Below are 22,500 nucleotides of genomic sequence, written 5' to 3'. Positions count from 1 at the left end.
TTACTTATTTCATTAGTTTTTTTTTTTTTTTGGTCTCAAGTGTTTATATTTGTATTATCCAGGGCTGTTAACCCGAAAAAAGGGCTGATATTCTTATGATGTAAAATGTCTGAAACTAACGATTTATTTGAGTCTTTGAAATAGCCGATTTATTGTGAAACCTATAATGATTTTGTAACGTGTTTAGCCATAAATGAAGGTAATTGTGAAACAATGCTATAATGATTTTGTACCGTGTTTAGCCAGAATTTTATATAGTTAAAAATCTTATCTTTCACCAGTGAAAAAGCTCACGTTTGAGAGCTTTCAGCTTTTCAAGGATTTGAGATATCCTTGTGGTTAGGTATTTTATTAAAACAAAATGGTGTTGACGCAGATTTTATGGAAATAAGAACATTGAAATAAACTAATTACGAAAATTTTTATGTAATATTTGCAGCTTCCTTCGCGAATGTGTTCCAGGCAATAACCTACGAGTTTTTAGGCGTCACTCCCAATTACTGGTGCCACATTGGGCCTCTTGTTGATGCCAACTGGACTCAGCATCAGATAGTGTCCTTGTCGATGCCTCGTGGGTGAGTCAGCAATCCCCTTTGCTTTCACTCTCTTCAAATCTCTCTTCATATTTTCACGAAAATTGTGCGGTTCTGAACTTGAAATATTTCTTTTCCAAAACATAATACTTTAGTTGGGAAGAGTAATGTTGTTATAATTTCTGATCGATTTGTATTTGTATTGCATATGGTAATTTAATCGTGTACAGCACTACAGTATCAGTCAATAACCTGCGTTCCATTTAAGGCTTTTAAAGTAATCAGGCAACAAGTAAGGTACTGAAACCCGTATATTTTATGTACCCTCTTAACTTAGAAAGCAAAGTGTGTTAAAAGCAATTTTTTTACTGTGGGAATATAAGTTCAGTGGATACATTTTTGTTTACTCTGATAGTTGAGTTTGACAGGTGATTCTCAGTAGCTGTTGATCGAATATATAATTTTGATCCTTAGTATGGCGAATGTGAGTTCATCACGCAGTGTTAAAGCTCTCCTTAGCAGTTTACTTGGATTTGGAAAACATGTCAAATAAATTTTTCATATAAATATAAACAAATCTTCCTGATTCCTTGGAACTCACTCCTTGTCATGAAGATTGCATGAATTAAGACAATATTTTGGACTTCATTGTCTGAAGAATCTTCCGCTTTTATTTCATTAAAATTACATTAAATTCTTAATATTCAATCAACTGAATTTCTTTGGGATTAAGATTATATTGGTATGTGTTCCATATATGAGACTGAGACAAGCAATCAGAGGGTAACAAATAGGTATAGAGTCAAGAGTAGTGAAAAGATGCGATGTTCCAGTAATGAAACTTTTCACGATACACGTTTCTGTTCAGATTTGGTTTACCGGATATTAATAATCATTCAAAGAAAGCATTGTTAGAAAGCTTATTTGCTGAGTTCAACATCTGCAGATGAGCTTAGTTGTTTCTAAACAACTAACTACTTTGTATCAAGGACTGTTCTCTATCCATATAGAGATATTGTATGGGAGGTGTTGTAGCCAAACAATCGAGTAAAATTTTCAGTGCTTGTAAGTAAGTTCTCTGCGTATATAGAACAAACAAATAATGCTCATCTGTCTACAGACACAGACCAGCTAGTTGGGTAAAAGAAGCTAATTACCCAGATTTTTATAGAAATTTTCATTTCCTTCATTTAATTTATTGGATATTCATTCGTGTACAGACCCTGTTTTGAATTCAGCTGACTTGTGATTGATTGAATATGTTTGCGTGTTCACCTACTAAAGAAGAAACACCAACTGCAGAGAGATGTCTTGGTGGGGGCTAAATGGCCCCCGCTGGCGTCCCTTACCTGTGCCTTTGCTGAAAATAAATCTTGCATACAAGTTGGTTAGACATATGTAATTCTCTCAACTGCCCGCCAAAGCAAAAAACAAGTTATTTACACCAGTTCGATACAATAACAAAATACCATTATTTTACAAAGGTCTGATATACGCTGCCTTGTAAAGTTTCTGTCTGAAATTTCACTGGAACAGGCCCGTCCTATCATGAAAAAACCAAGGGACACGAATGTTTCTGAGATTATTTTTTCTGAATCTCGCCTAGGAATGGAAGCGGATGGGACGGTTGCACGATGAACAATTACAACTACACGAAGGCAGCGGAAATAGGATACAATGCTTCTATTGAGAACCCTGACTCCATCGCAATTGCTGGTGACAACGCACCGGTTCCATGTCTTGTAAGAGACTTCAATACCACCGAATATAAGTCCACCGTCGTTACTGAAGTAAGTGTCTCGCAGTTAGCAAGGTCAGCCTCGTCTTGTGAGCTTATTGAATGCCGTTGAGCGGTAATCCATTTTTAGGACTGTGTGTGAAGTGGGTTCATATGAAATTAAGATACGTTGCACATTGGGTTATGCCGCTTTTGTAGTAGATTAAATGCTGTCATTCTGTTTCTAAAACGGTGACATGCACACACAAAAGTATACACATAAACACACACAACACACACACACACACACACACATATATATATATATATATATATATATATATATATATATATATATATATATATATATATATATATATATATATATATATATATATATTTATAAATATTTACGCTGAGAGCCTCGAACATTTAGGGATAGTAGTATCAGCCTGATCAAGACAGGGAAATTGCTTTGTCCCACGCTGGGAGCAGCTCAGTTCAAACTAACGTCCGTTGAAGAAAGATTTTATTTAGCCATTTTTTTCCCCTATAGGAAGATTCCCATATCAGCCTTAAGAATAGGTGGTCCTAAGGTCCTTTTTCCTTTCTAAAATCAATGTTTTAAAAAACAAGATCGTGGAAACCTGGTGTGACTGTTCTGATCTCAAAACTTCAGAGAGAAAAGCCGCCGTCTCGGGCAGACGTCAACGGCCCTGTCCCCTTTCTTTTTCTATTATTTTGAAGTGAAGAAGCAATTTTTAGTAGAAGTGTTGGAAAGAAAATTCTAAGGAAAAGTCGCTTTTTGTTCAAAATGATTCTTTTATCTTTTTCTGTAGCATTTCTTTTGTTTCCTCCTTCATCCCCACTTACTGAGCAAGTCCGAGATTAAGCCTAAATTATATTGTTAGCTTCAACCGCGTTATTCCAGTAAAATACAAAATTTATTCAAAATCAGGTTAAATCTCGGCTTTTTGGTGTCCGAATGTTTGGAAGAACGCGTTTAAAATCAAATTCATCTTTATTCGTTAATAACCCTTAACTGGCGACCAGCTAATTAACGACTGTCAGGTTAACTTTTGGCTTCAAGTGGCAGGTTCGTGTAATCTTGGTTTGCAGGGCCTTGTAAATTGAATAATACATGCAAGACTTCACTGGACATATAAGTTCTAGTATATATTGTTATGATTAATGATGATAATAATAATAGAAGTGGATTTTTAATCAGCCATGCACTTTACAACTAACCTGTGACTGAATATAGATCAAAATCAAATAAAATAAATACATCACAAACCATGACATCTCAAACACTTCGGAAACTACAGCGCCGTGATGATTTTGATGAGCAATTTTTAGTAGAAGAAAATGGAGAGAAAATTCAAAATTTATAATGATAGTCAGTTTAGACTGAACCATTCTTGAGCAAGCCCGAGATACAAACCCAGAAAGCGCGAATGAAATACAAACATTATTCTTCACTGCAGTGGGACTTGGTGTGTGAGAGACGCGCATTTTATTCGACCACTCAAGCAGCAACGCAGGCCGGTTCGCTCATTGGCTTCATGGTGTTCGGCTACTTCTTGGACAGGTAAGTTCAAGTGGATTGTTATGATTAATGATGATGATAATAATAATAAACCTCTTGTAATGGTCAGAACAGTTAGACATTTCCTCTGTAGGAAAAGAGAGAAGATCTTGAAATAAAACGATACCAGTCTCTCTCTCTCTTTTTTTTTTTTTTTTTTTGGTTCTTTCCATTCCGTAGGGTGGTAGCGCCATCAGTGGGCGTCACGCGGTGCACTGTAGCCTTTATTAAAGGGTGTTTGCAGCGTTCCTTCGTCCCCTGGTTGTACCTAGTTTTTAGTTTTTTTTTTTTTTTTTTTTTTTTTAACATGTGTTCCCGTTTCCTTTCTTCATTCTTGCTGTTCAACCACTCCGTCTCCTTCCTTTCACTCTCTTTAGCGCTGAATGGCTGAAGTTGCCTCAGTGCTTGTCTTTGTAGCCTAAATTCCATGGCTCCAATTTAATTTCTTCTTTGCAGATTTGGCCGCAGACCTGTCATCCTAGCCTGCGTTCTGTTGTCCTTGGTCAGCAGTGTAGCATCGACCTTGGCTCCCGTGTTCTTGTTTTACGTCATCATGAAGACCTTAGTGACGTGTTTCATCAATGGTGTTTACACGGGATGCTTCGTTCAAGGTAACGCCTTTGGATTTTGAAATTTATCATAGCGATTCGTGCGTCCTATCCTACGTGCGATTGAGATTTACGTTTTCCCTTTGTCGCTGCACACTCGCATGGGCATAATATATATATATATATATATATATATATATATATATATATATATATATATATATATATATATATATATATATATATATATATATATATATATATATATATATATATAACGTATATATGAATATGGTCCATTGGTAAATCTGTCGTTGTGTCACAAGTAAAGTAAATATCATTCGTTACCTTTAAAGGCAGTCCAAGTGTTGCGGTATTTCCAATATATATATATATATATATATATATATATATATATATATATTATATATATATATATTCATATATACATATATACATATATATATATATATATATATATATATATATATATATATATATATATATATATATATATATACATACATACATACAATTTGTTCCAGTGAATGTTAGTCTGTAATGTGTTTATAGCCTTAATGGATATTTTTCTACTTTATTGCACAGATAATTCCCTATCTGATTTGACTTCCGTATGACTAAAACAGTTATGCAGATTGTTATATAGTTTGGTTCCCCCCAATCCAATTGACATAAATCTTCGTTTACCTTGTACTGCAAAGTCTTATAATTCCTAATAATCTTTTAAGAAAATAATTCTTTTGTTGAATGACAAGTAATGTGAGCGTGCAGTTCAAGATACCGATTGCATAATCGCTGTACATGACCATCCAGTTAGTTTACAGTTTATTCAGAATTTTGAGCACATGCATTAAAAAGAGAAAAATTTTGTCGAAGTTGGAATGAAACATCGGTGAACATTAAAACTTGGTGAACATTTGCATATCTATAAGACTTGAACGTGGGAAGGGAGGGTAACTTCATTAATTCTTTTGGAAGCTTGAGAACTGCCTTCTAATAATATCCGCTTTGAAAGAAAACTAGATTTCCATAATCAATTTCCTGTCAATTTAGACTTCTTTGGGGTACCGAAATATGTTAGGCAATAAACTATTTTTGGCCAAAGGGGTCATCTAGAGTGTACTTCATGAGTGGGTTATGAATGCAAGATGTAGAAGCATGTATAAAATTTCGTAGTATTCTAAGGGAACGGTAACTTGTGTTGATTTCCACTTGCCATTTTTAACGGGATTACTGGAATTTTTCATTAAATATGTTTATGTATACAAGCACGAACTTGAATTTGAATACATTGGAATACATGATTTTCAAAGTGAGGGCCTTGTGGCAAATCTTATGGTATGCTAGATGCATGTGAAGCAGTACCATAATATTTACTCAGTTCGGTAAAGGAGTCGATAAGGTTCATTATTTAAATAGAGGAAAAATAAAGGGACAAAATTAAAACTAAAGCGAAGTAGCTTATTTCTGTTGAGAAATGAAGAAACGGTCGGCGGTGCGAACGAAAAGGGAGAAAATAGTTGCTACAAATCCGGTAAATAAATAACACATTTAGGATGATGAGAAAACTGACTTTAAGAGGGGCGTAAGGTTAAGATAAGAGACTGATGTCATTACGGTTAAACAGCACTGAAATGTTACCTCTTTATATCCAAGATGACAGGGTAAACGAACCACATTATATCAATCGGTATATACTGTATAACTTTTGCAGCATGAGCAAAATTAATTCAAGTAAGGCGAATGTTTGCAAAACCAATATTTTTCATGAGGGTAGCTGGAATCTTCATAATTGTATCCCCTAAAATATGAAAGCAGATTGATTTACTTTACATATTCTGTAGCCTTGAATCGAATCCTATTTATCATCATCTTGCCCTATCTTCTTCAGTGATGGAACTCTGCTCACGGAGCCAGCGATCTCTGGTGGCTACTGTGTTTGTGATGCCCTGGGCATTCGGTTACATGTTAATACCTGTCATAGCTTACTTCATCAGACCGTGGCGATGGCTCCAGGCTGCGTATACCGTTCCGATCCTTCTCCTCACGCTGCATTTCTGGTATAGTTCATTTCGTCCTTTGTTGTTGCCTGCATGCAGTAAACGTTTCTAGGGTTAAGGCAGTACAACATGGGGCGCGTTTTCTGGTAGTTTTAGCACTTCGCTGCAAAACTTTGATCCGCTTAGCTAATATTAGTGGCAAAATGTAGCCAATATTAGTGGCAAAATGTAGCCAATATTAGTGGCAAAATGCAACCAATATTAGTTGGAAATGTAGCCAATATTAGTGGCAAAATGTAGCCAACATTAGTGGCAAAATGCAACAATATTAGTTGGGAATGTAGCTAATATTAGTGACAAAATGTAGCCAATATTAGTGGCAAAATGTAGCCAATATTAGTGGCAAAATGCAACCAATATTAGGTGGAAATGTAGCCAATATTGGTGGCAAAATGCAACCAGTATTAGTGGCAAAATATAGCCAATATTAATGGCAAAATGTAGCCAATATTAGCGGCAAAATGCATCCAATATTAGTGGCAAATGTAGCCAATATTAGTGGCAAAATGTAGCCAATATTAGTGGCAAAATATAGTCAATATTAGTGGCAAAATATAGCCAATATTAGTGGCAGAATGTAGCCTAAATTAGTGCCAAAATTTAGCCAATATTAGTGGCAAAATGCAACCAATATTAGTGGCAAATATAGCCAATATATTAGTGGCAAAATGTAGCCAATATTAGTGGAAAAATGTAACCAACATTAATGGCAAAATTAAAGTTGCGCAAGCCTGTGCTTGTGTGGTACTGCCTTAACGAATATACACGACTTCAGTTTTGCCGCCAACGTTGGTGACTTGGTGCAAAGTTTAGGATCAAGGCGGTTAAACGTGCGAGAAAACATTGTTTTTACGAATTATATAAGCTGAAACAGAGGTAGATGGTGGCTTAGGAAATCCAAGCACATTAACATCGGTTGACCAGTTAAAAGGGTTATATTGTAGCGTTAATTCACTAATACTGTAATCAGAATCCTTTTCTTTTCCCTCAAGTTACTGACTGCATGTATGTAGCTGTAATATTAGGCTTTTCATATAATTATACTGTAGACTGAAAGTGCTAGATATATTGCAAAAACTGCTGCAAGTACTCAAATGCTAATTTGAATATAACAGTAGAAATTATACATTTACCTTGTATACCAGGCTGTTACCGGAATCTCCCCGCTGGCTGAATTCGGCGGGGTACCCAAAGAAAGCTGCTGAGGTCCTGTCCGCTGCTGCGAAGGCCAACAGTAGAGTCTTGCTACCTAAAAAAGCTCTCATGGTCTCCTTGAATTCCATGATTCCGCTGGTAACTATCACTGATAATAATTTAGTTTCCTGACATACAAAAACCATACATAAAAAACTGAGTTACATCTTAGCTTTTTCTTTGCAGCTTTGAACATTGACAAAATCTTTGAAGACTTGTTGCCAGAAGCCGTCAGACAGAATACTGCCAACCATGCAGCCATGCTGACAACTTGTGCCAGGAAAAATTTACTGTCAATACCTGTTCTTGTTCAGGAGTAAATACCCCATCATTGGTAGTGCCAGCTCAAAGTTAAATGTATGAAAAGAAAATCTTGTTAGTAAGGCTGCGATAATACGCAAAATTTTACAAATATGTTTATAGGATGACCAAAGTATTGAGATTTCTTCGGGTTATTTTGCTTCTGTATTTAGTTTAGGTACAACTCTCTCTTTAATGATGAGTACTATGGAAGACTGTAGCTGCCTTCCAGTGTAATAGCAATTATTGCTCCATATCATGAATGAATTGTCATGCTTTGTAGATCTTGGATTTTGCACATAGTTCATTTACGCAGATTCTGTGTGAACGTAATGGAACTCTTAACAAAATGCACATAAAATCAGAAGAAATCTGGTTACGTGGAGTGTTTTACATCATAGATATCTTTTATTGGTAAATTTTTATTATTTTAAAGCATGATAATGCGTATGTAATTTTTAGTTATTGCACAAAGTCAGATTCCAAGGTAAACATTTGTATCCTGTGTCGTCATTTTGGGAGCTATAATCTCTGAGAATTAACCGACCAGTGCTTTTTACCCCATGTACAGTAATTATATGAGCCATTTTGTGTTTCTACTGCCTTTGTTGACCGTTTTGTTTGATAGATTTTTATTTTGTTGCCTTTTGTATTCTTTTTTTAGCAAGCAGCGTACAGTACTTCTTTCTTTCCACTGCTGCTAGCATTATTATTTAGCAAGGATTCCACATTAACATTTATCGTTAGTTTTCCTTTACAGTATTTCGTTAGAAAACTGTTGTGGCATGGAGACAGCAAATTCAGTATACAACAAATTCCTTAATGGTTTTACTGACCTCTGTTGTTAGCTAGTTTTGAACAACTCTTGCTGCGTTATTAGGTGAATGGTCTGTGCCAGGTAACTTTTTAAACGCATAGTTCTTGAGTTTCATCAGGAAGAGCTTCCAGTTATCGTCTAACGTGTCGAGCATAGTGTAGTACCTCCCACGGAGGACTTACATTGTTCAGTGTTGTTCCTGGGGAAACCTTGTAGAGGGCAGAGAGCATCAGTCAGTTGATTCTCTGTGGTACGATGGTTGTCGGAGATTTTAGCTTTCAGGAGACAATTCTAAAGAAAAGAAGAATGAAAGAGGAAAATGTGTAGAGCCTAGCCAGTGGGGAGGGGTCATAACACCATCTTGAAAAATGGAGCATGTGGGACTCATTGAATTAGAATCTGGTAAAGGTTCTATATAAGTTTGGCTGTGTTAGACCGAAAGTGCAGATCGTTTGAATATCTGACCAATGCATTATTTCTTTTGTTTTTCAGAGAACAGAAAAACCCAGGGGAAAAATTAGCCATGTTATCACGAGTAACATTAGGCACCTATTTTCTCTCATAACTGATTCAGACTTTCGAGTGAAAATACTTATCTGTTATTTCTGCTGGTTTGGTGTTTCTGTGGTGTATAGTGGGGTCTCCCTTAATGCTGAAAACCTGAGGTAAGAGACAGGAACCAAACTTAATTTAGAACTTAAATTTTGATCATAAGAATTCATGATTATCTGGAATACTAATGCATATTAAACTAATACTGGTCTCACCTAATCTTTTATTTATATTCATTTCATATTTCTCCTAAATTTTCAGTAATGTTTAATCTTTACATTTAAAAGATACTTAAAAAATTTTATCTGGAAAATGTTACATTTTAAAATTTCATTATGCAGCTTATTCAATATTTTATAGCTTTCATTCCGCAATCTGTAGTCACTTTTAACCAATGGATTTCCCTTTCATCACCCAACGCGAACTACAGCGTGAACCTTTACATTTATGTGTTTCTGGGAGGCGTCATTGAGGTCGTATCTTACATCTTGCTGGGATTTATGCTGAGGTGTGTTGGAAGGAAATCCCTGCTGATAAGTGTGTACCTTTTGTGCGCCATCACTATCTCCATCATTGCCACATTGCTGGCAATTTTTGACAAAGGTGAGTTGAATGTGGTTACTGTAATTCTACCGTGAAGGAACAGTTTTCGTTATATTGTAGTATCAGATGTGTATTAGTTTTATTTTTATCAATAATTTTGAATCAAATATCAAAGATCATCAGTTTATACGAATCGCCTGAATGGACTGTTCTGCGTCGTTGACCTGGGAAGTTCCAACGACGGCTTATGTATGAAATCAATCCTGTCTTGCTGTCCTTTCCTAACTTTCCTTTCAGGTCTGATGTATCAGATCTTTCTTCCATAGGATAAACCGCTTTTTACGACATACTCATGACAGCATTATGCATGTTCCCTAGAAGTCAAACACTTTTATGATAAAATCCGCTAATACTTTTAATAAAATGCTTATCGAAAACTAGCCCTGTCCCTGTAGCCAACAAGTTTTAAGATGTATTTAACTCTGCCTAACCCTGCCTTGTCCCTTGTGATTGAATACTTCTGATAAATTAACTGTTAATTCGTGTGAATGTTAAATGTTACATAACAAAGTAACATCATTTCGATGTTTTTGTGGAAGATATTGCTGTAATTTTGTTCCGTTACTGATATAAAAACATTATTCCATTATTAGCGCACATTTAATTATCGGTAACCGATAAGGCAAGAAGCACTTAATAAGGGTGCTTCAACAAAACCTTGCTGATTACATATAAAAATCTTTGGAAGCAAATTTACTGTGACTGAAAGAAAAATTGGACACTTGGGTGGTAAGCATTGTGCAAATGAATTATGTTAATGATTTGCAATTACTGTAAACTCGACCACATTACTCCAGTAAATCTAGCACAATTCTTTTATTGTTTTCCAGTGTCTGCGGAACGTATGATATCCATGTAACAGTCTGACGCATTCATTTCTGACTTAAGACATTCCGTCCCTTCTCTTTCTAGTGCCTGTCGGACTCTTCATACTTCTTTACAGCACTCTTCAGGAAATCTGTTTATTTCCAGTGAGCGCCAGGCTTACTTTCTTTTTCCAATAACCTTCAAGCTCTTCATCTCTCTCTAGTGACCTCCAAACCCTTCCTTTCTCTTCCATTGACTGTCAAATTTTCTGTGTTAGTGACATTCGGACTTTTTCTCTTTCCAGTGACATACACACTCCAGGAACCGTCCGACTCTCTCTCTCTCTCTCTCTCTCTCTCTCTCTCTCTCTCTCTCTCTCTCTCTCTCTCTCTCTCTCTCTCTCAGTGACTTACACACTCTCTCTCTCTCTCTCTCTCTCTCTCTCTCTCTCTCTCTCTCTCTCTCTCCCCAGTGACCTTCAGAGTCTTCTTCCCGTTTTACAGTATCCGTGGGACTCATAATGTTCCTCTCCCTCTCTGGAAAACTGGCGATAACAGCTGGTTTCCACCTCGTATACATTTACACTGCCGAGCTCTTCCCAACCAACTATAGGTCTCTAGCCATTGGGCAGTCTAATGTGATGGCTCGAACGGGGGGCATTGTATCCCCTTATATCAACGATTTGTTGGTTAGTGAGCAATATTATTTTCAATCATCTTTTGTCCAGTCGTCGAAGATAGTGTTTGTTCAATACTGTACCATATAACTTCATGAAAAAGTGAATGAGAACCGCTTGTTTATGGTGATATTTCTCACTGATTAGTTGGTTATGAGATCTGATTCATGAATTCCGATCTCGTTTAAAAAGCTGTGCATACCTCGCACCATCGTAAGAAAGACTCATTCCTCCTTCCCAGGGTGTGGTCATCAGCTGGGGTCCCTCTGTTCTCTTTTCGTGTGTCTCTTGTGGCTGCTGGCTTAGCCTTGATGCTGCCAGAGACGAAAGGAACCGATTTAACCGAAGAAAGGACTAAACCAAGAAAATCTGAAATAGATAGAGATTCGGCTGAGGCCAAGTCCCTGATAAATGATGAATGAGTATATTCAGTCACCTGTTACAGGTCGCTGAATCGTTGTGCTGCTGAAGTCTATTGAAGATCCTCAAGACAAATAATTTCAGAAATAACAGAAGATAAGCCAACTCTTCATCTGTGTGGCAGGAGTTAAATGTTTTATGTTGTCAGCGGTATAGAGTACGATCTTATCATAGTTATGGAGGCGTGACAGATAACAGAAAAAGGAAGATAATAATATGACTGTTTTCTTCAAGAGCCACAGTGAAGCATGGCAACATCTGAGGTTTGATATTACATGAAGAGGAACGCTTTTTATAACAGAGACTTTTATATCCATCAACTTATTCCGACATTTGTGCGAACTTCCTCTTGACCGTATTATGACTGACTCTCTTTATACCTTTATGTACTTCCTATCCACTTTTTTCATTTTTTATTTGTATAGATTTGTGCAGAAAGCTTTCCCATACTTCCCTTGTTATCAGAATAGAATTTTTCTTAATGCAAAAAAAAAAAAAAAGTTTTTCGTTTTTAGATATTTTTTGTGTTTCGTTTTCTCGGAAAAGTGAATGTCACGAAAGATGTTTATCCTGACTTGGAGAAAAAGCCTCTGATCTGGAGGCTCTGGACAAAAATATCGTGAGATCAATAAGCGATTTTTGCGGGAGATCTGAAGATAAATATGTGTATGGTAACAGCAGAAAAAGATTTTCTGGTGACGAAAACGTGTTTTTCCGTTTCATCGTTGGTTTGACAGAAGATAATCAAAATGAATGTGATTTTTGTTAAAATACAGTCACTGATGGCCTTTGTCTGTTGTGTCGAAGGTAGTAGAGGATACTGTGCTAATATATTGACAGCTTTGAAATTGGGTCAGTAGCATATCGTAGACAAGATATTTATGTGATCAGTAGCTGAAAATGATTTGGTTTCAATTGCTTAGAAACCAGATCAATAAAAAGAAACATTGATCATCATCCGGGAATTTGTAGTTTCTGTGCCTGTGGTATCTTCGACTAGACAGGATTTTCTTTTATTGTTTGCTTAAAGAATGGTTTTGGGTTGTGGTAGCGGTAGTGGTTTGGTAGACAGTAAAGCAGCTGTACTACTCAAACCTTTATCCCAGCTAGGGTTTATTTTTTTAATAGAAGAATTCACTGTGTACTGACGGTGCTTATAAATTTTCAACAGTCATGTAATAGTTTTAATATATTACCATGTTTCTTTCTGCTTTTCTAAGAGGCTACCCTGGCATTTTGGGGATGTTTCAAGTAATGTATTTGTTCCGAAATGTTTATTTTGCAGTCTTAGCAATTTTATTATGTTAAGTCTTCCGGCTCTTCATCTGTCTCTAGTGACCGCCAACCCTTCCTTTCTCATTCCATTGAATGTCAAATTTTCTGTGCTAGTGACATTCGGACTTTTTCTCTTTCCAGTGACATACACACTCCAGGAACCGTCCGACTCTCTCTCTCTCTCTCTCTCTCTCTCTCTCTCTCTCTCTCTCTCCAGTGACCTTCAGAGTCTTCTTCCCGTTTTACAGTATCCGTGGGACTCATAATGTTCCTCTCCCTCTCTGGAAAACTGGCGATAACAGCTGCTTTCCACCTCATATACATTTACACCGCCGAGCTCTTCCCAACCAACTATAGGTCGCTAGCCATTGGGCAGTGTGGCGTGATGGCTGGAACGGGGGGCATTGTATCCCCTTATATCAACGATTTGTTGGTTAGTGAGCAATATTATTTTCAATCATCTTTTGTCCAGTCGTCGAAGATACTGTCTGTTCAATACTGTACCATATAACTTCATGAAAAGGTGAGTGTGAACCGCTTGTTTATGGTCATATTTCTCACTGATTAGTTGGTTATGAGATCTGATCCACGAATTCCGATCTCATTTAAAAAGCTGTGCATACCTCGCACCATCATAAGAAAAACTCATTCCTCCTTCCCAGGGTGTGGTCATCAGCTGGGGTCCCTCTGTTCTCTTTTCGTGTGTGTCTCTTGTGGCTGCTGGCTTAGCCTTGATCCTGCCAGAGACGAAAGGAACCGATTTAACTGAAGAAAGGACTAAACCAAGAAAATCTGAAATAGATAGAGATTCGGACGAGGTCAAGGCCCTGATAAATGATGAATGAGTATATTCAGTCACCTGTTACAGGTCGCTGAATCGTTGTGCTGCTGAAGTCTATTGAAGATCCCTCAAGACAAATAATTTCAGAAATAACAGAAGATAAGCCAACTCTTCGTTTGTGTGGCATGAGTTAAATTTTTTATGTTGTCAGCGGTATGAGTACGATTTTATCATAGTTACGGAGACGTGACAGATAACAGAAAAAGGAAGATAATAATATGACTGTTTTCTTCAAGAGCCACAGTGAAGCATGGCAACATCTGAGGTTTGATATTACATGAAGAGGAACGCTTTTTATAACAGAGACTTTTATATCCATCAACTTATTCCGACATTTGTGCGAACTTCCTCTTGACCGTATTATGACTGACTCTCTTCATACCTTTATGTACTTCCTATCCAATTTTTTCAATTTTTATTTGTATGGATTTGTGCAGAAAGAATTCCCATACTTCCCTTGTTATCAGAATAGAATTTTTCTTAATGCAAAAAAAAAAAAAATTTTTTTGTTTTTAGATATTTTTTGTGTTCCGTTTTCTCGGAAAAGTGAATGTCACGAAAGATGTTTATCCTGACTTGGAGAAAAAGCCTCTGATCTGGAGGCTCTGGACAAAAATATCGTGAGATCAGTAAGCGATTTTTGCGTGAGATCTGAAGATAAATATGTGTATGGTAACAGCAGAAAAAGATTTTCTGTGACGACGAAAACGTGTTTTTCCGTTTCATCGTTGGTTTGACAGAAGATAATCAAAATGAATGTGATTTTTGTTAGAATACAATCATTGAATGCCTGAGTCTGTTGTGTCGAAGGTAGTAGAGGATACTGTGCTAGTACATTGACAGTTTTGAACTTGGGTCAGTGGCGTAAGAAACCAGATCAAGAAAAACAAACATTGATCATCATCCGGGAATTTATAGTTTCTGTGCCTGTGGTATCTTCGGTTAGACAGGATTTTCTTTTATTGTTTACATAAAGAATGGTTTTCTGTTGTGGTAGCGGTAGCGGTTTGGTAGACAGTAAAGCAGCTGTACTACTCAAACCTTTATCCCAGCTAGGGTTTATGTTTTAATAGAAGAATTTACTGTGTACTGATGGTGCTTATAAATTTTCAACAATCATGTACCGTAATAGTTTTAATATATTACCATGTTTCTTTCTGCTTTTCTAAGAGGCTACCCTGGCATTTTGGGGATGTTTCAAGTAATGTATTTGTTCCGAAATGTCTATTTTGCAGTCTTAGCAATTTTATTATGTTAAGTCTTGTGCTTAGAAGTTTTTCAGTTGAATATTTTGTAGTTGGAATATCGTCACGTAAGTAAACATTTCGCTTTTAGACTTCTAAGCACCTTTATTAAAAGTGTACGTGCTCAATAACTCTTAACTCTACCTTACCTTTACAATACGGTCTTACATTTATGTGGACGAATAGACACATATGTTAAACGATCTGATTATGTATAGATATATACATTTTAAAATATCCATGGATTTTAAATTTTATATTTATGAAAGCGTGTATAATTTATAATGAGGTTTTTTCTGTTTGTGAATTTATTTATTAATATATAGATATATACACACATATATATATATATATATTATATATATATTTATATATACACTATATATATATATATATATATACACATTATAAATGTGTATATATTATATATATATATATATATATATATATATATATATATAAAAGGATCTCTGTCTTTCAGTAAATGTCAAGATCTTTTGGTTCATCTAACAGTAATACTCTGTTAAGGGATTATAAATGTACTATATGTCTATAAATACACGAGATAAAATAGTTCGGCAGATTTATTAACTGATATTGACGGAACTACAGATTTTACTAAAATTGTTGCTGCTGCGAGTTTCTCGCTCGGCTTCTTAATTTCAGGTAAGTTTCCTTGATCATTCTTGTGCAGTTCTTTATGTCTTTAACTCTTACTAAGATATGGTAGGGCTAACACCAGTAACTCTTACTAAGCTATGGGAGGGCTGACACCAGTAACTCTTACTAAGCTATGGTATGGCTGACACCAGTAACTCTTACTAAGCTATGGTAGGGCTGACATCAGTAACTCTTACTAAGCTATGGTAGGGCTGACACCAGTAACTCTTACTAAGCTATGGTAGGGCTGACACCAGTAACTCTTACTAAGCTATGGTAGGGCTGACACCAGTAACTCTTACTTAGCTATGGGAGTGCTGACACCAGTAACTCTTACTAAGCTATGGTAGGGCTGACACCAGTAACTCTTACTAAGCTATGGTAGGGCTGACACAAATAACTCTTACTAAGCTATGGGAGAGCTGACACCAGTAACTCTTACTAAGCTATGGTAGGGCTGACACTAGTAACTTACTAAGCTATGGGAGGGCTGACACCAGTAACTCTTACTAAGCTATGGTATGGCTGACACCAGTAACTCTTACTAAGCTATGGTATGGCTGACATCAGTAACTCTTACTAAGCTATGGTAGGGCTGACACCAGTAATTCTTAAGAAGCTATGGTAGGGCTGACACCAGTAACTCTTACTAAGCTATGGTAGGGCTGACACCAGTAACTCTTACTAAGCTATGGGAGGGCTGACACCAGTAACTCTTACTAAGCTATGGTAGGGCTGACACCAGTAACTCTTACTAAGCTATGGTAGGGCTGACACCAGTAACTCTTACTAAGCTATGGGAGAGCTGACACCAGTAACTCTTACTAAGCTATGGTATGGGTGACACCAGTAACTCTTACTAAGCTATGGGAGGGCTGACACCAGTAACTCTTACTAAGCTATGGTATGGGTGACACCAGTAACTCTTACTAAGCTATGGTAGGGCTGACACCAGTAACTCTTACTAAGCTATGGGAGGGCTGACACCAGGAACTATCACTAAGCTATGGGAGGGCTGACACCAGTAACTCTTACTCAGCTGTGGTAGGTGTAACTCTTACTAAGCTATGGTATGGCTGACACCAGTAACTCTTACTAAGCTATGGTAGGGCTGACACCAGTAACTCTTACTAAGCTATGGGAGGGCTGACACCAGTAACTCTTACTAAGCTATGGTAGGGCTGACACCAGTAACTCTCACTAAGCTATGGGAGGGCTGACACCAGTAACTCTTACTCAGCTGTGGTAGGTGTAACTCTTACTAAGCTATGGTATGGCTGACACCAGTAACTCTTACTAAGCTATGGTAGGGCTGACACCAGTAACTCTTACTAAGCTATGGTATGGCTGACACCAGTAACTCTTACTAAGCTACGGTAGGGCTGACACCAGCTCCTCCTCTCTTCTGCTATGCTGTTGATCATCATTCCATCGATGCTTTCGTGCCTTATATCTTGGGCTTTGCCCCTTTTCCAACACATGTCCATACCACCTTCGTCCTTTTTTTTTGTTGGGGTGGGGAAGAGAGAGAGGGTTGGGGAGTGATGTTAGGTGCGGTAGATTTGATTCAACTTACTTTCTGCTGAGACTCCTGTTTATCATTATTTTCAGTTTGTTGTCATTTCTCCATTGTAAAACTGATAGTCTCCATCCCACTCACGTTTTGGAGTGACAGCCTTACCGAATTTGCCAGCAAATGCATTGTGATTTCTGTTGCTAATTGCATCAGCTGACACGTGTGAGAATGGACATTCGTGTCACTTTCACATAAGTCTAAAAACATATACCTTGACTATTAGTGGAAAGTTTGATTTGTTTTTCATTGCCGTTAGGATTAAAATCCGAAAGTCATGTTGAACGCAATGAACGAGTCAAATTTGAAATAAAAACGATTTTTGGACAGTATTGCATAATTTCAAAGTCGATTTTGTAAGACGTTTGAAAGCCAAATGTCAGTAGTTTACTAATTTCTGCGCCGAAAGTATCTCCAGAATCAGTTTGCAAGAACCGTATTTCCACTCAAAATTTTTATGGTTTATTTTTTCATTATTTTTCAAAGTACAATTGTATACAAAGAATATGTTACTGGGCTGGCGGTGAGTGACCTGAAACGAGGTGAGGACTATAGGCCTATAATATTTACTCTAGAATGTGAATTTAAATTAGGAATGCTTTTGTGCACATGTAACACTATGCAATACAAGCCACACCCTATCTTACTCCAAGCTAAAAAAAAAAAAAAGCCAGGTGAGATTTTAAAGTCATAATTATTCTGTTAAGCCGCAGTCAATTATCCAGTTAATTAAGTATACCAGTTGGCTGGTAACCCAAATTGTATATCAAAATTGGTCTTCATTTTTCCGGAATAAATTAATTCTTCTCGCAGTCCATGACCGTGAGTTTTGTCGCCAGTTGCTCGTATTGATGAATCAATCAAACGGATTCTATTGGTAGTAAAATTGATGTTGCTTGCAACGTTGCATCTATGTTTAAATAAATTGACCGTTTGAATGATCTGTCTTCGCCGTAAAATGTGTTTGTTCATCACTTCAGAAAACCTGAAAATATCCACATGCAGAAAATATGTTACGTAAAACTGACACCAACAGCCCTTCAAGAGTTATTTAATATTTTTTATTGGCGCCGAAACAAGCCCAAAGCCGAAATCTGAAACTAACACACGCGCCGTGTTTTTACGGTGAAGCACCAAACTATTAATTCTGGTTGCATGAAAAGATAAGGGGTAAGTGAACAAAATTCTCCGTCGTTAATTTAAAACAAAAAAGAAGAAGAAAAAAGTAAATGTATTGTGGCTTCATCGTCCTTGGCTGTGAACTTAGTAGTGTTGTCAACGGTTGGTCGGTTGACTCGGTACTCGTACTACTCGGTTCTCGTCAGAAAGTTCGGTGTATAAAAGTGCACTGTTCGCGTAACCTTGCTCAACGATTCCGTTCCCCGTCTGTCCGGTGACGTAAGTTATATTTTGTTTGTTTTTATGTTGCCCATTTGTGAAGTGAATTTGATATAATGTTTTTCAGTCTCGTGGTTGAATAAGGCTTTTGGTATTTGCATCTTCAGTTTTTGCAAGTGTAGAGTATTGTGGCTGAGGTGAATGGTTTTACACATGTTGCTCCTATTATTTTTTATGTAGGTGCTGTGGAATGGAACTGATGCTATTTACAGTCCATCAGAATATTCTGGTGTGGTGGGTTAATGGAAGGCGGGCTTCAGCCAGCAATGCTGCTTACAGTGCGTGTGCTGAAGTTATCTATCTACAGTGTTAATTCTCCTTACCCAGCTTCTTAGTCTCAGAACCTCGTTCTGGATTGGAAACTAGTATGGTATACCTGCACCAATGGTGAGTGCCTTTCCAATTTGATTTACCTTTAAAAGTTCTTCTGCAAGCTAATCCTCCCCATCAGGGGCGGGGCCCCTGGTGTGGGGAGGATGTCCCTCCTGACGTACGTCAGAAGGGGACTTGCAGTTCCTTAGTCTTCGTTGTTTTGAGAATTACGTAAAAATATTTGGTCACAAATTAATATGGTTTATTGATCTTGTGTATTATCTGGATTTGCTTTTTCGTTCTTTAAAGTATGTAACTTAAAATTATAACTTAAAATTGTCTTAATTGGGTAAGAAACTATTGCAGATATTAAGCTTCAATCTTAAAGTATTTAGGTGGTCTGTTAGCTGACACAAAATGTCTTTTTTTGCAGGTTGTCGGTGGAGGGAAGTCCCAGTGAAACACCAGTACAAAGCTGGCGAGAAAAGAAAGGAATATCTGTGGCTCTTGCCACCGTCAACATGTAACTGGAAAGGTGATTGGATATGTTATGTCGTTAAATTACTTACTATTATGCATGAAAATGATCAGGCTCTCCTGTTGAAAAAATTTTGGATGGAAAAAAATTTTATTTGGTTCATGAACTGTTCTTGATATGAGAGCAGTATTTACCATACTGCATTTAGTTTTTATATATATGTGCACATGAAAACCATAGGAAGTTAACCGTAACATAAGCAAAATATATTGAGTGGAACTAAGTACCGAACAGTTTTTCAACCTGTAGGTGATTGTTCGAGGGCAAAGGTTAACTAAGTAGCTAGAAAATGTTGTAATGAACTACGGTTACAGTTTAGTTCATGGGTCATAGAGTAGTCTACGATGATTATGGTTTTATTCTTAGCTTTTGTATCTGATTCTGTAGAGTTGAAATTAGTCTGGCTGGGGTCACCTCGCTGTTAACACATATCCATTGTTTTGAGAATCAAATGGACAACTCTGGGTTTTTGTTTTTCGGTAGTTCCCCGTAGGGGTTAGTGAAGTCCTTCGGACCCTAGCTGCAACTACTTTCATTCATTTTACTGTACCTCCATTCATATCTTCCTTCCATCTTGCTATCCACCCTCTCCTAACAATTGTTTTAATAGTGCAACTGGAGGTTTTCCTCCTGTTACACCTTTCAAACCTTTGGCCTAAATTCTTTATTCCTTGCCATGCAATTTCCGGAAGTCCTTGGAATGGATGGTCAATGACCTCCTTTCCACCCCTCAGTTTTAGACATTTCTGCCTGAGTAGTTTGGAAGGCTGTAGAACCCCAGTCCTTTGGACATGGAGCTCTTTGTAGTGCACTGATTAACGTAACGCCAGTTTTCTTGTCTGTGGGACTGGAAAGGTTAAACACTTGGGTTACCCAGATCTGGGTAATAGTGTAACAACCGGCGATACTGTAAAAAAAAAAAAAAAAAAAAAAAATCCCAGGAGCTTTCAAACACTGCAAAACATAGTCATAAGTCTAAGTCTGTAGTCTTCACAGGGAAGGTTATAATTTCGGAGACATTGTTTCAGCGATATTTATTTAGAACGTATATTATCTTACAGTTACTACAAAATATATCTCCCAACAATGTATTCCTAGATAATTGATCTAATCTTTACAAACAACCATCTGCTTGTTTTAGTAGTTTGACAGTACTTGAGTAGTTACATAATAAGTTTATATTTTGTTCTCGATAACCGAAATATAGTGAAACATTATACTGTACAGTATACTGGATTTTGGATTTTGCTGTAGAGCTAGAAAATATAATTTTAGGATGAGTGATTTTGAGCAAACCATGATTTTTAGTGAATCAAAAGGATTTTGTTTTGAAAAGGGTTGAAAAGTAAGTTGATATTAGTCTGCATCAAAATGTTGAATGCTTAATTGCATATATGAGTTGAACTTTGAAGCTATCATTAGATGGGAATATTTGTGCCTTAAGCTATATCTTAGCTATTAGCGACCAAGGAAACCGTGGTGGTATGTCATAATACAAGTTTCGCTAACTGGATGGTTTATCGAATGAGCGGAAATCCGTTCTTGGTTGTTAGAACTACCTATGACGTCTTTCTTTTTCCTTGAAGTCCTGCAATAAAAGAATAGTAATTGTAAAATGCCATAACATCATCATCAACGGAAAAGTAATAATAAAATCCTTAAAACGAAAGCAATTTAAGACTATAATCAACATTAATTTCACAAGAATAATTATAATGAAATCCTTTAAATTCGAGTATTTTAGGCGTATTAGTGAAAAAAAGATAAACTCTTAAGTGTTGAAGATTTCTGATTCATTTTACTGAATGTATCTTTTTCTCCGAAGAAAAAACTGGCCATTGAAGAAGACAGTGTTTGTGTTTTTCAAGGAACAACGAAGCACTCCTATCTGCCATGTAAATAGTACCTTCATTTCTTTGTTTTGTTGGTATTGACATTATCATCACGACGGCAGGCATTTATCCATTTCTTCCTAAATTCGTCGTCTCTTGGAAACCTAAAAAATCGAACATCTGAACCATTTCTGCTATTATTAAAGCATCTGTAAACTGCACAATTACTAGGCCTAATTCCCACAAAACTCCTTCCCTGTATGTTCTTGGACGTTTGTCTGGTGCTCTGATTTACAACTGACAAAGTCCACACTAAGGCCTTGTCCACACTAGCGGGCATGCCCGTCGGGCACTTCCAGCTGTTTATATTTTCTCTCGCTTCTGAAGCAGTGTTACCAGACAATCGCATCGTTCTGGCTCCATACTCGGTCGGTCAGTACAGTGGAACGGTTATGGGAACAGTGTTTGCACGTCGGGCAGCGCCCGCTAGTGTGGACAGGGCCTAAGGGAAAGTTAGTGTGAATAAGTTAACCTGCTCATGGCCTGTGCCCCGAGGTCAAATAAAGAAATCCCAGGTGCATAGGCCCAGTGTTAGCCTCAAGAAATGACCTTCAACTTCATTGACAAACAAGAACATTCTGCCTGATTCGTACTCTGTATCTCCTCCTTTCCCTACCTGTCTAACGCGTGACGTCACGCCCGTCGACTGTCAGACGGGTACCCCGCGCGTCGGCTAACCTGATATAGCTCAACCGTGGGTTAAGGCACTTCCGTCTATATAGGTTTAACTGTAAAGACCTTGCTTTTCCGTTTTCATCAACAGAGTGGATGAGAGTATGGTAATTGGTTGGTGTACAATGAAGGTGTTATTATAATATCAAATAGATCATCGATAGAATAATGATGAGAATGAAACAATCTTTTTCCAAGATTATCTTTCTATTATTCAAAATTAAGATCGGTTATGCACAGATGTGCATGCGTGTTGCTG

At 37.2% G+C, this 22,500-nt stretch overlaps 3 protein-coding genes across 9 annotated transcripts in view; 2 read left to right on the top strand and 1 right to left on the bottom strand.

Annotated features, from left to right (window-relative positions):
• The window catches only part of LOC136835360 (organic cation transporter protein-like), a 16,410-nt gene extending 975 nt beyond the window's left edge, over nucleotides 1–15,435 (top strand). Inside the window, exons 2-11 of one of the 4 annotated variants that reach the window (XM_067098768.1) lie at nucleotides 440–575; nucleotides 2,140–2,323; nucleotides 3,738–3,841; nucleotides 4,295–4,449; nucleotides 6,299–6,467; nucleotides 7,613–7,760; nucleotides 9,271–9,443; nucleotides 9,761–9,933; nucleotides 13,360–13,544; nucleotides 13,774–15,435. In XM_067098768.1, the coding sequence (XP_066954869.1) occupies nucleotides 440–575; nucleotides 2,140–2,323; nucleotides 3,738–3,841; nucleotides 4,295–4,449; nucleotides 6,299–6,467; nucleotides 7,613–7,760; nucleotides 9,271–9,443; nucleotides 9,761–9,933; nucleotides 13,360–13,544; nucleotides 13,774–13,956 (1,610 nt within the window). In that variant the 3' untranslated portion in view covers nucleotides 13,957–15,435. Of the gene's footprint in view, nucleotides 1–439; nucleotides 576–2,139; nucleotides 2,324–3,737; nucleotides 3,842–4,294; nucleotides 4,450–6,298; nucleotides 6,468–7,612; nucleotides 7,761–9,270; nucleotides 9,444–9,760; nucleotides 9,934–11,243; nucleotides 11,429–11,657; nucleotides 13,008–13,359; nucleotides 13,545–13,773 lie in introns of those variants that run through there. The other 3 variants (XM_067098767.1, XM_067098769.1, XM_067098771.1) reach the window with 3 other exon arrangements.
• LOC136835829 (OTU domain-containing protein 3-like) overlaps nucleotides 1–22,500 on the bottom strand; it is a 212,835-nt gene that overhangs the window by 17,805 nt on the left and 172,530 nt on the right. The window lies entirely within an intron of this gene.
• The window catches only part of LOC136835354 (organic cation transporter protein-like), a 22,661-nt gene continuing 19,168 nt past the window's right edge, over nucleotides 19,008–22,500 (top strand). For 2 of the 4 annotated variants that reach the window (XM_067098743.1, XM_067098742.1), the window contains exons 1-2: nucleotides 19,077–19,214; nucleotides 19,573–19,674. The gene's annotated coding sequence lies outside the window, so the exon portion shown is untranslated. Of the gene's footprint in view, nucleotides 19,215–19,572; nucleotides 19,675–21,930 lie in introns of those variants that run through there. The other 2 variants (XM_067098740.1, XM_067098739.1) reach the window with 2 other exon arrangements.

The sequence above is a fragment of the Macrobrachium rosenbergii genome, chromosome 55, assembly GCF_040412425.1.
Source record: "Macrobrachium rosenbergii isolate ZJJX-2024 chromosome 55, ASM4041242v1, whole genome shotgun sequence".
In the NCBI taxonomy this organism is placed as follows: domain Eukaryota; kingdom Metazoa; phylum Arthropoda; class Malacostraca; order Decapoda; family Palaemonidae; genus Macrobrachium; species Macrobrachium rosenbergii.
This window is presented reverse-complemented; position numbering and strand designations above follow the sequence as displayed.